The following is a 17,346-nucleotide window of genomic DNA, read 5'->3' as shown; positions in this document are numbered from 1 at the left end:
AACTTCAGAATACAGTCAGAGGATTTACATGTTTGAATAATAATAATATAATAACAAATGAGAAAGCATTTGAATGTGTTAGCACTAAAGGCTTTTTCCTGAAACTACAACAAAAAAAAACCCCTGGAAAATTTGCGTAAAATAGGAGGACATAGGAAATGCACACATTTAATATGCGAATAAAATGTTTATATAGTTTAATCTTTCGATTCATAATTTTGATTCCAATATTTTAAAATGGTATCATTGTTTTTGTTTTTAAGGGTTTTATGGCAATTGTGACACATTTAGGTCATTTCAGCGGCAGTAAAATGGAAGAATATGTGATTGTCATAAAATTCTAGTACAGTAAAATTACTTTAAACCGAAAAATACCTTAAACCGCAAAGAATTTAATAAATTGTACTAGTTTCTTCATTATCTTTGTACTAATTCTTACGATGAACCGAAATACTTCTAAGAAGGACTTTCTTTAAACCGATACAATTTGAGACCACCTTCCTTTATTCTCTCTCAATTTTTCTTCAAAAATTGGGGAAGGTGGCCACACGTAAGTATAAGATGAGGGTGATGGGTGGGGTGTAGGCAAACACTGCACTTGGGCTCGGCCAACAGCACAATCGCACAGACTGGAAAAGGAAGACAGCGGGTGACTGACAGGCGAAAAATGAGGAAAGAGGAGTTGGGGTGTAGAATCATGCAAGCGAGATGTTCTCGCTCGTGTGTGGATGCTTTGCAACTGACTGGATTTTAAAAACGAGAATAAGGAAGGGGGGGGGGGGGGGGGTTTAGACAACTTACCATTGACATGCCATTTCATTTCCACTTTGTTTAAGTGTGTGTGTGAGAGGGGGGGGGGGGTCTATGAAATTAGGCCTTTGAACCTAATGGCTTTTCAACAAAAGAGAGATGCCTAGTAGACAGCTTAGCATTGACACGCCTTTTCATTTCCATTTCACTTCACCTCTGAATAGCTGCACGTCATTCATTATCAATTATCGCACAAGAACTTTCGACGTGTCATTCATTATCAATTATCGCACAAGAACTTTCGATCTTATTTTAGTTTTGCATTTTTCTAAAAGATGTCTAAAAGAAAGCACTGTGCTTACACGTTGGAGTTTAAAATCAAAATACTATGTGAAGTCGATGAAAGAAAAGTTGATCAAGACAGAGATATGTAAAAAACACGGCATCCCGAACTCAACTCTTTCAACAATTTTGAATTGAAAATGAAAATCCCCAAAAATATTTTTAAAACACACAAAAAATTAAAAATTAATGGTTACGAAGACAGCATTTATTCAACAACTCCATTTAACGGGAAACCAATGATACCATGAAATGAGCAAATTCCTTAAAAAGTTACTACCATTGAAAAACATTGCAAAACGGGAACTTGCTTTAAACCAAAATGTCTTTAAACCGAAATGGTTTAGAAGGTCCCCAAAATTTCGGTTTAAAGTAATTCAACTGTATTACAAGTAAAGATATCCAAGAAAAAAAGAGAAGGGGAATTGGTAGGGAACAACTGTAGATTCCAGAGCACGCTATCAGTGTACTTAGTTTGAGATAACTTAAAATAATACAGACACCAGCATAGGATCCCATCAAGATGAATATACTCAAATATTTTACAGAATATATCCAAAGAGAAAACAAAACAAACAATACATAACAGAAAGATGATTTACAAGGAAAATAAAATCACCTCCCAAAACTAATACTAAACATTTGACAGTCAACGACCCAGGCAAGGGCCAGGACAAAACCAAGCATTCCAATTCCAAGACAGAAAACAGCAAAAGGGGATAGAAGACACAGTAAATGACCTCTTGCCCACCATGGCAGGTTAAAGGACCCGTCCCAGAAAATGCTATCATTATTTTGATGCAAATTTTAAATATTACATCTTAAAACAGAACCATGAACATTCAACGATGTCACAACATCATTTTATTCCATGTAAAAGAATACATACTGCATTAATGCTCTCATATTTGATTTGTAAAAAAATAGAGATATCAAAATGTGTGTTTGTATTTATGGGTTTTACAGCGCATGCAACACATTTAGGTCATATCAGCGCCAGTAAAAAGGTAGAGAATGAGATAGTAAAAAGGTCTAGAATTACAATTAAAGCACCCAAGAATAAGTAAAACAAAGGGGGATTAGTTCAAATAGGGAACAGATGTAGATTCCAAGAGCATACTATCAGTGTACTTAGTTTGAGATTAACTATATGTCTCATCCAGACACAAGCACAGGTTCCCACTAAGAGGAACACATTCAAATGTTTACAAATCGTACTTATGTATAACACAAAAGAATACAATGCATAACAGAGAGATGATTTACAAGACAAGAAATAGCATCTCCCAAAACTCTCATATACATTTGACTCTTTCCAGCCAGGGCCAGGATAAAATCGGACAATCTCATTCCAAGACAAAGACAGAAGGCAAATTGGAAAACAGATAGAGAGGGATAGAAGACACAGTAAGTGCCTCCTTCCTGTCCACTATGGGAGGTCAGAACCCCCCCCCCCCCCCCCCCCATCCCCAGGATAACAAAAATGTGGTTTATGTTTGAGTAATATAGTTAAGATTTTTAAAAAATTAAATTTATGTAATTAGGGCAAAGAAAAAAATTTGCAAAACAAAGATCATATCATGTACACAACCTTATTAATGGCAAGAAAATATAAAAATAATAACAATAATAAACCTGAAATGGACGAATCTTGTATTCAGCTCAGCACTTTTCCTAGAAAACCTTGTCAGCAAAACAAATCATAATGAGAAAACATATATGAGGTAAATAAAAATACTTCTTTATTAGTGTGACCCAAGGCCATTAAGAAAACATTTCTTTTTGATGCATGACAAAACATGTCAAATTTGTACAACGATTGCAAACAGTATAATAAATTCATATATAAATATGCTAAATATAAATCAACATCAATTCAGTGAGGGTCAAGAATAGAGCTTCATTCCGTATTTATGATCAAATCGGAAGGGAAGGCTACTGGAGAGAGCGGACACCTCCCAGTAAAGACTTCGAGATAGGAAGAGCCGGTAGAGTAATACACCTGAGATCCATTGACACAGTAACACACACATGGTGATGAGCTGGAAAAAATAAGTCAAAAGCACATATTACAATTATGCTTCATAGCCCTTTATTCTTCAATAAACCCAACCCCCTCCCCCATCCCCCTACCTTATTCTTGACATATATATATATATTTATAGTTTTTCATCTCATCATCTCTCACTCTCTCTATCTCTTCCATTGCACACACACACACACACACACACACACACACACACACATTTTCGCCTATATTATTATGACAATCTAATATAAATATATATGTATTCTGTGTTTACTTGAAAAAGGCCAAGGGCCAAAACATCGTTTGTTTTGTGTTGTTCATTCATGAGTCAGCGTTACTCATTTAAGCACCTCTACTTATTAGTTTTACTCCCTAATTCTCTGGAGTCAGAGATTTCCCCCGTTATTGTAGTGTTAAAAAGAAGTCCCTCAGAGCCACGAGGCCCATGGCATTGGTGTATATCCTGGTTTTTACAGCGTGAAACGGACAATATAAATTTCTTGCTACCCTTTGGATAGGATGTAATGTTAGTCTATCACAAAGTACTTTCCACCTGATCTTAAAGACCAAGCTACCCAATCTGCTGGGCGGACAAGTCAGAAAACAATCTCGACTTCACCCGGGATCGAACTCAGTCCCTTGCATGAGAAGTTAGTGCTCTACCTACTGATCTATTGGGACCCCTATAGCATTAAATGGACAATAGCAATTCCTCATTACCATTTCGTCGCTAGTCAATATCACACAGATCTTACAGATCCAGTTCCCCAATCACTGCTTGGTGGATATATATTATATTATGCCTTTTGTGCCACGTTATCATAAGATATTGTCGCCTAGGCATTCCACGAAGGAATATAGATAACCCATCAAACAAGATGTCTGATGTCAACAGGAATCACCCATGTTGTCCAAGCGAGCAAATTGGGGTTTAATAATCTTGCTCAAAGAAAAAAAATGAAAGTGCCTGAAGAGGGACTCGAACCCAGGTCACAGTGCAATGCCTTAACCACTCGGCTTGGTGGATAGGAAGTAAAAAAAAAAATCTCTTTGCATAAGAGGCTAGTACTCTACCCACTGAGCTATTGGAACCCTTGAAAGCATACTGTAATACGATGTTAATAATACAGTGGGACCTTTCTAATTTGGAAATGTCAGTTTTCACTGAAATCGTTACAATTAGCAAAGTTTACTGGTTTGTCAATAACATGGATATTTCTACACCCCCTTAAAATTCTGAGAAGAAGAAGAAGAAGAAGAAGAAGAAGAAGAAGAAGAAGAAGAAGAAGAAGAAGAAGAAGAAGAAGAAGAAGAAGAAGAAGAAGAAGAAGAGGAGAAGAAGGAGAGAAGAAGAAGAAGAAAAGAAGAAGAAGAAGAAGAAGAAGAAGAAGAAGAAGAAGAAGAAGAAGAAGAAGAAGAAGAAGAAGGAGGAGGAGGAGGAGGAGGAGGAGGAGGAGGAGATGAAGTATTGAGGACAAAACTAACCTTATATTGAAGATATTCTGAAAACACCCATGAACATAGAACTATGATGGGATAACATAAAAACCACATCAGGCACAACTGAAATTTAACAGAAGCAAACTTTAGAATCAAACAAGATGAAGTTTACATAAAAACTATAAGACTCATTAAATATATTTGGCATTCCTAATTCAATTGAATTAGTAGATCTTGGCTATCAAATATTATTTCAAAAGTACAATAACCATTAAGAAGCTAAGTACTCTCTAATGACAAATCCTTTTATGCCAATTCTGTTCTATATGAAAAAAAAAGAGAGAGAGAAAAACAAAACAAATTACACACACACACACACACAAAAAAGTCGAATCAAACATTGAAAAATACTTTTAAAAACTAAAACTACAAGGAAATATCAATCTCAAGTGATTAATACTACTAAAATTTTAATTTAAAAAATACTAATCAAATATAACCGGGCTGCTAAATAGTAACTGACAATTGAATCACCAAAACATCTTTTCGATACCTACCTTGGTAAAAGAGGCATAAAACTGGCGTTTCAATTTACTCCTTTCAGAGCGAATAACATCTCTAAGTTTGATTGCAAACATGGCAGCCATTACAATACGGAGGAAGACGAGTGCAATACCAGCATAACTCCTCTGGGAGCGGTAAAGGCGTAGACTCTGGTCTTGTGACTGTTCCCACATAAATAACAATCCCTGTAAAATGAAAACAAAAATTACTATTGTGACTTAACAATATGAATGTAGCACTCCAGGAAAACCCAGAGAGAGAGAGAGAGAGAGAGAGAGAGAGAGAGAGAGAGAGAAGAGAGAGAGAGAGAGAGAAGAGAGAGAGAGAGAGAGAGAGAGAGAGAGAGAGAGATAGAGAGAGAGAGAGAGAGAGAGAGAGAGAGAGAGAGGGAGAGAGAGAGAGAGAGAGAGAGAGAGAGAGAGAGAGAGAGAAAGAGAAATAGATGGAGGGAGAGCAGGAGATGAAAATATATTATAAATCATATACAGTGTGGCATTCATCATGAAGATATTTATCTTTGTTATAAGTTAAGTCTTGAAAAATAAAAAACTGTTATGATCTTGAATCTACTTTTTGACCCAGATTTTTGCATATGCTGGGAACCAAAGGGAAAAAGCATGTTTACATCTTTTTATGCTGCTCGGTCTCTTCGTCTGTGAGCAAGAAGCTCAATGCACAAAAATTTATTTCACTCAGGTGTGCCTGCATACACGGCTATTATATAGGGAAATATTTTCAATATAGTTCAAAATATCCCACTGAGTGGAATGTATAATGTTGTTGTATGGCATGTATTAAGTTTACTGATTATTAGATTGTTAATTATAATATATAAAAATCCATTGTATTAATATAACTTCTCATTTTGCATTTTTATTGCAGCTTATTTATCAGTTTGTTGATTACATATTCATTTATTTGATTTTTTTAAAAAATGTTTGTCTGCTTCCAACACCCCATCCTTCCATTTTTAACATTTTTTGATGACTGTGATTAAAATCTAGCTATCAATATTTTTTGCGGATCTAAATAACGACAAAATTATCAAAATATTATGACGCACATACCTGGACAATTCCAAAAACACCAACCACCCTAGCTGCAGGTTTGCGTATCAAGTTCCGAAAATGTGCAAATCGACAGACCGTCTGAGCTGAAGTAAGAGTCCAGCCAAGGGACAAACTCAGCAGCATTAACAACATGGTGAATTGGGACAACATGTCTAAAACTACAAGGAACAACATAAGAAAAGACAAAAAAAAAATCAATCAATATTTCAAAGAAAATAAACTTATTTTTCCATTTTCACTTTTTATTTTTGTGAATTAATAATTGATACATAAAACACATATATATATATATATATATATATATATATATATATATATATATATATATATATATATATATATAACCAGAAGAAAAAGAAATACTGAATACAAAATTGTGCTCACTAAACTTTAAAAGGGGTTCATTGAAATCATAACAAATGTGACCTACCAGCTCAGCAGTATTATATGAAAATGGACTAGATGCTACAAATAGAAATAATCGAATGAATGAGGTTAACGTGAAATGATAAGTTGTAGTCCTATCTAAGAGAGTTTAAACATTAATGGTTTGACAGACAGGACTGGTGAGCATTCTATTTAACTTAAACCATCAATTGTCACAAAATATGAAACTTTTCATATAAATGTCTACTCTTAAGTAGAATGGATATAGCTTCTCGAACTTCAACTCCACTCTCTCTTGCCTCCTCCACCCCCCCTTAAATTAGTATTTTTCCTGGGATACCTTCGGCCATAACGAAAAAGGCTGAAATTCTGCATCTGTAAAACATATTACCGAAACCATAAAAGCTTATCCCATCAAATGGAATGAAATATTCTAAACTTCTGAACACACATATCAAATTAAGTAAAGCAGGATAGTTCTCTCACTTTTAATCAAATAATCTTTTTAACGCTCTTTAAAAATAAAAAATTTTGGTCCAATTTTCAACTATTATATTTTTTTGACTGAAAATTTTTTTGTAGTCAAATGTTTGTCTCTTCATGATCTGAAAAAAAAAAAAAAATAACGAAGAGCCAGAAAATTCTAAATAGCCAGATTTCTGACTAAAGCCAGAAAAGGGGTATCCCTGTTTTTTGGTATCTTCTTCAACTGGGTTTTAATACCATGTTGAGGCTGTGGATCATATGAGTAATATTTTAGAAGCTGTACTCACATTCAGATAAAAGTTCCGAGTTTGGTGACCCTATTCCATCCTTGGAATATCTAAAAGGTATTCAAAACAAAAAAGAAAAGAAAGAAAGAAGAATGTAATAAATTCTGATTCAAAATCTGACATTGAGGAATATACAAATGTCAAATTTAATTAGACTACCGTCGGTAATAACCAAAGGAATTAAGTTAAAATGCTATCAACCATTTCACTGGTATATAATGCAAGATCAATTTTTGTGACTCAGCTGTAAGATGTCTTATATTTGTAACATAATCAAGTAATAGTGAGCTTGGTTAGTAACTGGATGGATGGCATTATGTCCTTTGAATAAGACGTTTTAAACACACTACCTCACTCAACTTAGGTGTAAGCAGGGAAATATATCATTGTAAGAATATGAATAAAAAACGGATGCCTGAATGTATGGATAGAAAATTTGGTAATGTGAAGTGAATTGGATCCAGGAAAAAACATCATAGTAAAGTTCATAATTTTTTTTTCAACAGTCTGCAAAATACACATTTTTAAAATGTGACCCTTCGCCTAAAAACGGTATTAAGTCGGAATGGTTAAGATGTTGAAAATTTAATTTATAGCCAGAAATATCAGACTTGCGTTGAGTTTATAACATTATTGAGCAGAATGAATATCATATTTCAGGTTACTAAATACCAGTAATTCATATTTTTGTCCAGTTTAACTTTAATTTGACTTTTTAGCATCTGGTCCATTCCGACATAATACCATTTTGCGACGTTGGGTCACAAATGTGAAAAAGAAAAAAAATATCACTTTCACTAGATCTGATAAAGTTGGGGAATTAATAATATTCACACAAATGCCTTTCTCTCTTACCTATAAAAATGGATCATCACTATAAAGGCAGACAAGAATTGTAGGCTCATGGACAGGGACAAGAGCTGTATCACCAACTGCATGGGGCCACCTTTGTCCAAGGTTTGATAAAGCTGTGGTCCCACAACACAGGCAACCACAAAGTATGTCAGGGTTAACAGTTGGTAAAACTTTAACAAACCTGAAGAATAACAATGGACATGAAATAATCAAGTAAATACAGAGCAACCTCTCTATTAAGACAATCTTTATAGCGGCATGGCGGTCAGGTCCTGATTTTTTTCCTCTATATTGTATTGTTAGTAAAAAAAATATTCTCTCTAGCAACATATATTTTAGCAAAAACCCTGAACAGTGACATTGAAATTCCTGGTCCAATGAATCTGCAATAAAATTTAGCCAATGAAAAAGCTTGATTTTATACTCCTAACAAGTTAAAGAGAAAAAAGCCTTGACCCTTGAGGTCAAATTACAAATTTTAAACGATGTTGACATGAAGAAAATGACAAAGAAGGACATCGCTGCAAAATATGGAATTCCCCACAACAGTTTATCAGCCATTATCAAAAACCGAGAGAAAACATAACAACTCCGGCTGGAGCCACAAAAACAGACATTGTACACATGCTGGTCCCAAGCCCGGATGAAATACTAAGGGAAAATGGAATTTTAACCCCCCCCCCCCTTTTTCTTTACAACCCCTCTGTAATGACAACCCTCTATAACATTTTTTTCAGGACCTAACGATGTCATTATAGAGAGGTTGCACTGTAAGATAATTACATAAAGAAAAAATAAATAAGTAAATAAATAAATACAAATACCCATTTACATTGGTTCACCATGTTAATTGCGCATTCAGAATGCTATACAGTGCAACCCCGATGTAAAGACATCCGTTATAGCGACATTCCCTGTATAACGACATGGTACTCAGGTCCCATTTTTTTATTTTACTATATATCATTAGTAATAAAAAACCCTCTATAGCGACGTACATTTCAGCAAAACCCCTGTATAACGACATTTCTGGTCCGACAAACCTTGAAGGTGTTTGTCTACCATGAAATTGTTCGTAACTATTACAAGTGGTATCTTCCATTCTATGTATGTTGTCTACTCGTAATAAGCCCAGAGCTAGTTCTTATTGTAGCCAATGCAACGACATACTGCAAGCAAAACAACAGCCCGCGTCAGATTCAGATAATGAGGATGAAGAGGAGACACCACTACCACCGCAAGTCACAGGAAAGGAAGCTTATATGGCGCTGCTCACCCTCAGGCACTTTGCACAGCAAAACCAAAATGGATCAGTGCTTTTTGATCTACTAGATCGTACTGAAGACAAGGTGTGTGAGATCATCTGCTCCAGACAAACACAGACAAAGATTGACGACTTCTTAAAAAAAAATTGAAAAAAAAACAACAAAAAAACAAAACAAAATAAAAAACAAAAAATTTTTTTTTTTTAAATGGCCATGTATGCGTATGATGAATGCAATACATGCCGGTCCCAAGCCCGGATAAACTACAGAGGGAAAATGAAAAAGTATACATTCACTACACAAGACCCAAAACACCTCCTGATATACACACATAGGAAACCTCTCTGTAACGACATCCCTCTATAACGACACGTTTTCCCGGTCCCGACGATGTCGTTATATCGAGGTTGCACTGTAATTATACCTTCAAAGGACATATATTATCCAAATCTATGCTTCATACAGAACAAGTCACCTGTTAAGCATCCTTACCATAACTATTGCTGCTATGGCCAGCTACTCATTCACATCTGATTCGAGTGTGGTAAGGTATGTAACATATCTTGTCAAGACAATTTTCTGGCCACTCATTCATGAGCTCTGTCATTGTTCCGAAGCACATGGAACAAGAATTTTTTATGTCTACAGGCTTCAGAGCCACTGTTTAAATGCACTTCGTTTCATCAAAGGGGTCCCAATATCTAAATTGATTGAGCACTTGATTCCCTCTGATTGAGTCAAGGTTTTATCTGACTCCTCTGCTGACTACTCAGCAGTAATTGGGTGCATGATTTTTCAAAATAGACAGTATGAAACATGGCCAAAAATGGATCAAATGGTTACCCGTTTCCTGATCACCAAAATGCTCTGTGGGATTCCCAAGACTGTCAGGATTAAACAGCTTAATTGTGTATTGAATGTTGATGGACTCGCCATCTGGGACAACAGGGCCTTTTTCCTCACATGTGTGCTGATCAGCAAACACCAAATGCCAAATGCGAGGAAAGATGAAGTGAAATACTTCTCGAGTGCCAGATGTGCTGTTCAATTTGACTGTGAAAGAAAGTTCAAAATATACTTTAAATTAGTACAGTCATCTGTTTAAAAAAAGCCAAAAAAACCCCCAAAAAAACATGAAAATGAAAGATGTAAATTTTATCTTTCTAGTATAAATTTTTTTTTATTTTAAATGATAACGATCAATCTTTTTATATATCCAAAATGAAAAGTTTCAACCAAAGTAAAGAAAGTAAAAAAAAAAAAAAAAAAAAAAACACAGAGAGAGAAAATCTATACATAGTGTGACAAAATGCTAACTGAAGGCATGGACGATTATCTAATCTGAAAAATTAAAGAGTGAGACATTTTCTTACATGCATCCTTCAATAATTATAATATATAAACAGTCTACACGATCGTGATTGCCACTTTTTATGAACCTGATAGGTAACTTCCTGATCACAGTGAAAGTAATAAACAGTTGTACACTGCATTTAATAATAAAGACAAGATGGCCAAATGGATTAGGTACAGTACAGCTCGTGTACAACAGCCTAGGATGCAACAGGAGCTCAGCTACAACTACAATGGGAAATGTTTAAATCCTTGTTCTAAGGTCCATGATATAAATCATGCATGACCATAAAGATGTAATACTTATTGGAAAATGACTACAACTGGGATGTGAGTTGCATGTTTAGTACCCAGTTGAAAAAAGAGGAAAGCACACATGGCACACACCGGAGGGGGGATGGGCAAATAGCAGTTATTGTGTGTACCATCAATGTTTCTCTGTGTAGGAGACGCAAAAAAAGGCAGATGAGAGGCCCATGCCTGACTGACCAACATACTGATACAGTGAGTGGGTGATAAGTTCTATGTGAAGCCCATACTGACTTTCTTATCATTGGGATGGTGTACTACTTGAGTTTTGAGTGCAGTTGGCAGTGAAAGTGGCAATCAATCGCAGGGTTGGGATGGGTGGAAAGTAGAGCAAATGAGGCTGGTAGAATTTAACCATTACATTGCTCTTACTCGCACTTTGTTCTGAAGTAAGTGGCAGAGGGAGTGTAGGGGGGAGGGGAGCCAAAGGTTTGGAAGTCATAGTAACGTCAATCTGATTTATTTACTTTTACTTTGGAAAATAACTCAAATAGATTTTTCCTTGCATCTTTACATGTTTTACTTCCTTCTGTATTGCAATAACTCAAATAGATTTTTCCTTGCACCTTTACATGTTTTACTTCCTTCTGTATTGCCTCTCTTCAATTTCCCAATGCATGGTTATAACGGGACTCTGCTACAGGAAGGATCTTTTGCTCGACACACTTTCCTCGTTGTATCCAGGTTCCACTGTATTGCACTTACATCCACAGGTCCTATGCTCCAATTCCAACCAGCCCCCCCCCCCCATCCCTTCCCAGTGAAACTCACTTTTTCCTTGGACAAAATTCTTAGCCACATTTGCTCATTTTAGGACGCTGCTGATGTCTGGGTTGACAAGGTCTTTTTTAAGACTGACCCTAAAGATGAATTAACTCTTGAAATGACGAATGGAAATCATTCATTAACTTAAAAAATAAATTCCTCTAGCGATGAGGAGGCAGATTATAAAAGCAATTGTTAGAGGTGGACTGTACGCTTCACCAATACTCAAACTTTTTTTGTCACAGCTTTACATCAGGTTATTAATTTTTATTCATTAGAAAATGAAATCTTACTCATTCCTCTTGCTTTTGCCAACCGTCTGTGGCAATTGGTATCTCCAACTGCATCTTTCCAGTCATCCGATAAAAACAAGTACAGTTTGGAGTCTGTCCCTGTTGCGTTTATGGTGAAATTAAGAATGGCATTACCTGTAGGTAGAAAAGGATGACAATATTAAGTTGTGTTAAAATATTGAGAGGTGGTTGGATGAATTGAAGAGTTTTACTAATAGTAATAGTTCTAATCAAGTTCACAGTCAGGAAAAAATGTAAAAGAAGGGACATTTGTTTATGAACTGTAATGTTTATTGCATGACTCTTTAATCAACCAATTTAACCTTTATAACTTGAACTTAAACAAGTCAAATTTCAGTCATCAAACAATAAAGCTATTTCACATTTTACTTCCTCTTAAAAACCAACAACAACAAAAGCGTCTCTGGTATGCTTAAGTCCATGCATCATAAAACAAGAAATAGGGTAAGAACATAGAGACAATAGTCCTTTAATACAAAATCGTATAATTAAAAAATGCACAATAAATAAGCAATAAATATTTGCTATAACTGTGGAACTACACTTGTCCCTTTCAAACTCCAGAATGAATTTTAATGTTTTGCAAACAACAGAGAGAAAACTCTCACTGATATATTGTATTTCTTCCATAAAACCTAATCATCGCTACTAACATCATAAAAATCCTTTTTTTTTAGCATCGTATAATAAAATAATGAAAATATTATTACAAACAAATGCTTTTCTCATAAATGCTGTTGATCAGTGGAAAGTCTAAGTCTTAGAACAGATTGGAGACATGTTATCCAACCAAGAGCGTGATCTCAATTCCACAACTATGTCCGAACAATTCAAAAACACAGAACTGAAAAAAGCCTAGAATGAATGAACCCCTGAGCCTTTCTAATTAGTCTATTTCAAATAAAGGGCATACATTCTTGTGTGAGTGTGAGGACAACATCATGCCCATGGTCATGGATTGATTAAAATTAATTAAAAGAAAAAAAAAGATTTAAAAAAAAAGAAAAATATTTTTACCATGAAATGCAAATGAAGTCACATACTGTCCGATGTTTTGATGAGCAAACTCAGGACGAAAAATTCCGCTGACAGTCTTGCTGTCAACTTTGTGAAATAGACAACAAATTAATATTAATATTGCACATATTGATTTTAGTCTGGTGATCTTCGGTGCGAAACATGGTGGCAAGTAAAATCTGTCAGGGGGCCACAACATTTTTGATTCTATAACATCTGTTAAATATTATGTACTGGTTATGACATGGTGAAACAGATTGTCTATATTGGCGGTGATCTAAAAATGTGCTCCTGATTTAACGTTGAAGTTCTCAGTCTACTCAGTACTCCGAATCAGAAAGGTGAGAATTGAGGGAAAGTTGGTTTTTCTTTTATTGAACTTATTGACTAAGAATCATCTTAATCTTAGACTTAGACTGAGAAGTCAACTGAACTAAATACTCCCAGGTCTCCAGATTCATCAACCACTTGCAATTTCAACAGGCAGTAGTAGTTATCGAAACTGTTTTCTTTCGTTTTACGATACTGAGACTGAGAATACTGTGTCACTGTGTCTATTTCTGTCAGCTGCCGGTGAAGTGAAGTGATATGTGGCATTGTTGACTTCGCATGTAATTTCCTAGTTATATCCCTTTGCTTCTGTAAACGGGAATTCCCGGAGGAATTTAAAAAGATCAATAAACAATAATAACAACAGTCACGAAACAAACTTCTTGATTCGAAACCGGAAGAAAGAAAACTAAGAAGAAGAAAATAAAGAGTAGGTGTGTGGATTTCTCAGCTCCACACAAAAACTTGTTTATAAATCATTTAATAAGGAAGTGAATTCGTTCTAAGACAGTGGCAAAATATAATGAAACAACAAAGGGGCCTTTTATATATTGTGTTCCACAAGTATAGATGGCATCACACGACACCGTTTCCGATGGTAATGGTAAGGTCTTCCAACCCTAATCGAGTAGTGCCAGTGCCAGTAGATTCTCTTGTCTCTCTAGTATAGTTCAGGTACTTTGGTAAATTTTTAAAAAATCAAATTGGATTGAAACATATCATTATAAAGTGCTTTTCAACACGATTCTAATGATACCAAAATTCTGAAAATCAGACAAGCAGAAGAAAAGTTGTAGTTTAAGTTTAAAGGCTGAAAAATGGTCTTCTAGATACTTCTATTTTATTTTTATCGCTGTGGTGATTATCCCCAGACACCCTGTCTGAGGATAATGAAAATTCATTATCCCCAGACACCTGTCTGGGGATAACGATATTTCGTTATCCTCAGACACATATATTTGAAACTCCGCTCTTTTAAACAATTATCCACATTCCAGAATCAAAGTGGCAATTCGGACCCGAGTCTGAATTGGCAATTCAGACTCCTGCCACAATGCGCCTGCGCAATCACAGGAAATGTCGAAAGTGGAAGCTGGGTCGAAAGTGAAGCGTGGTAGGGGGGAGCTGCTCGTTCTCAGTTGTCAGTCGGTAGGAGGGCAAGTGAGCGAGCAAGTCACGTTTTAGAGCTCCCGAAGATGACTAACCTTAAAAAAAAAAAAAGCGGTGATCTATTATTCCTCTTTGTTTTACTTTTTCTTGGGTATGTTTTAATTGTAATTCTAGAACTTTTTACTATCCAATTTCTCCCTTTTTACTGGCGCTGATATGACCTAAATGTGTTGCAAGCGACTTAAAAAAACCCCCAACAAAACATAGATCTAAATATTCGTGTCCTTTGGGAGTCGCTATTGTTAACGTTAACAATTAATTTGCCCTCGCATAGATAAAAGAGTGTCTTTGTGTAATGATTGAAAGATTTATTTGATTTACCATGAGCATGTTGCAAAAGATACATGCATGACATATTTACATTATATATTTTGCCATTTGCGGCCGCGAAAAAGTGTGGGGAAAGGAAAATAATATGACTTTGGGCTTTGAGCGTTTTATTTAAAAGGCAGTATGGGTCGGGCTTTGACAAAAGGCAGTATCTTAATTCTTTTTTAATTAAAAATATATGCTGTTTTGTTTCTAAATTATAAAAATAGAGGCGATTCTTGGCAGCAAACCATGCAATAGAGCCCGGCCACTGGGGTAGGGGCAGAGTACCGTTTAATACTAATATTATTAGATAATACTGGACTAGGTGCCTATTAGAGAAAATTAATGATCAACTGGTAATGGGATTGGGGCAGTGACTTCTTATATACTATCAGTAGACAATGGTAACCCACAAACGACCGAGGCGCTGGACGCAGGGGAGAACATGGTGATACGAGATCAAAGAGCTGTACGGCAGTGAGGACGACCTCAGGACCACTGTGGGCTTCATTCACCAGACCGGACTGACCATGTGACGTGACGGGAACGAAGAAGAAGAAGAAGATCAAAGAGAAAAAGCCGCCGGCTCTTGTGTTGTGGAAATGGTTGTTGGAGGAGGGGGAATGTGTGTGTGTATGTGTGATTATTCTATTTTTAATGGCTTAGAGATACTCATGAGTGTGTGTGTTTACGACGACCGAATTGTCACGGGAGGCAATTCAGACTCGGGGTCCGAATTGCCATGGGAGGCAATTCAGACTCGGGTCCGAATTGCTACGGGAAGCAATTCAGACTCGGGTCTGAATAGCCTTTTCCTTCCAGAATATGGAATGTTTCCAAATGCACATAGAAATAAGGAAAGTTAATAAAATATCTATAAAAGTAAAAGTATAAAATTAACCAACATTAAATCAGTTGTTACTACATATACACAATATGCGTCGACTTCGAAGTGCGTGTCATGGCTGAATGGTTTAGTCTCTGCCCTGGGCAGTTTTAACAGAATCGACGTTGTGGGTTCGAATCCTGGTTCCGCCACTTTTTTTTTTTTTAATTCCGTCTTCTTTTTACAGAACGTTGCAAGGGATAAATGTCCCATCCGTCCATCCTCCTCCCCACCTCTTTTTTTTTTTTTTTTATTGTGCAAGTCTATTCTTTTCTCCTTTTTGTTTGGCCTTTTGTTCCGTTTCTGAGCATGAATTTCTTAAAAAATTTTTTTATTTTTTTTTAAAATTATTGTTTGTTTTTTTCTCCTCTATCTGACCAATTGGTGGCTCTCTGAATATTTCTGTTGGTTTGCTTTTTAATTATTTATTCTTTTGAGACACTTTTTGAGATTGGAGTGGGGACGAATATGACAATTTGCTAGAAATTAGAAAGGAACCAAGAGAAAGAGAGATAGAGAGAGAGAGAGTTTAAAAAAAAAAAAAGGTGGGGGGGGGGGGGGGAGGATGGATGGGACATTTTTCACTTGCAACGTTCTGTAAAAAGGAGACGGAATTTTTTAAATTTTTTTTAAAGTGGTGGAACCAAGATTCGAACCCACAACGTCGATTCTGGTAAAACTTCCCGGGCAGATGACTAAACCATTCGGCCATGACATGCAATTCGAAGTCGACGCATATTGTGTATATGTAGTAACAACTGATTTAATCTTGGTTAATTTTATGTTTTTATAGATATTTTATTAACTTTCCTTATTTCTATGTGCATTCAGAAACATTCCATATTCTGGAATGTGAATAATTATTTAAAAGAGCGGAGTTTCAAATATGTGTCTGGGGATAACAAAATTTCGTTATCCCCAGATGCCTGGGGATAATGTAGCCCTATTTTATCTATCTATCGCCTTTAATTTACTGACGGACTTTGTGACCTGGAAACTGTTGCCTTTCCGGTAGTAACCACCATTTGGATTTCAAAACTGGCCTAAAATGGCCGCTAACATTTGAGTAAGGATTTTGCTGGAACGAATTTCATGGATGCGGTTTACAGCTTTGCCCTGAATTTGGGAGGCCTTCCGAAAGCTCCTACAAAAAAAGTTTCCCTCCTCCCAAACCCCCTACTAGAACAAGAATATTGGGGATGTAGGAGCTTTCGGAAGGCCTTCTCTGAATTTAATTTTATTTTAAAGCTAAGATGTTAAATCATGCGCCTTCACTGAAATTTTGATTTACAAATTTCAAATTTTTAAATTAGGTATGCAAAGCAAAATTATACCCTATTTTATCCACAATCAAAAGATATACTAAATTGGCATTGACTTAGAAATAAACAATACCTAACGACAGAGTAATTCCT

General features: G+C 35.8%; 2 protein-coding genes across 3 annotated transcripts in view; one reads left to right on the top strand and one right to left on the bottom strand.

Annotated features, from left to right (window-relative positions):
- Positions 1-2,812: 2,812 nt before the first annotated feature.
- Positions 2,813-13,831, bottom strand: LOC144974646 (integral membrane protein GPR180-like). Its single transcript, XM_078917724.1, has 9 exons — positions 13,234-13,831; positions 12,196-12,330; positions 10,319-10,528; positions 8,211-8,391; positions 7,356-7,405; positions 6,193-6,353; positions 5,119-5,310; positions 4,607-4,684; positions 2,813-3,134 (listed from the first exon to the last, which is right to left on the bottom strand). The coding sequence occupies exons 1-9, from the start codon at positions 13,430-13,432 to the stop codon at positions 2,979-2,981; spliced, it is 1,362 nt and encodes a 453-aa protein (XP_078773850.1). The 5' UTR covers positions 13,433-13,831; the 3' UTR covers positions 2,813-2,978.
- Positions 13,832-13,948: 117 nt separating this feature from the next.
- LOC144974645 (uncharacterized) overlaps positions 13,949-17,346 on the top strand; it is a 37,345-nt gene continuing 33,947 nt past the window's right edge. For both annotated transcript variants that reach the window (XR_013645784.1, XM_078917723.1), the window contains exon 1: positions 13,949-14,167. Coding sequence is in view for 1 of the 2 variants with exons in the window: in XM_078917723.1 (XP_078773849.1) it covers positions 14,134-14,167 (34 nt within the window). In the remaining variant the exon portion in view is untranslated. The remainder of the gene's footprint in view (positions 14,168-17,346) is intronic.

The sequence above is a fragment of the Berghia stephanieae genome, chromosome 6, assembly GCF_034508935.2.
Source record: "Berghia stephanieae isolate SIO BIC M18660-M18661 chromosome 6, UCSD_Bste_1.3, whole genome shotgun sequence".
Taxonomy (NCBI): domain Eukaryota; kingdom Metazoa; phylum Mollusca; class Gastropoda; order Nudibranchia; family Aeolidiidae; genus Berghia; species Berghia stephanieae.
The sequence above is the reverse complement of the archived record's forward strand: the minus strand, read 5'-3'. Positions and strand labels throughout refer to the sequence as shown.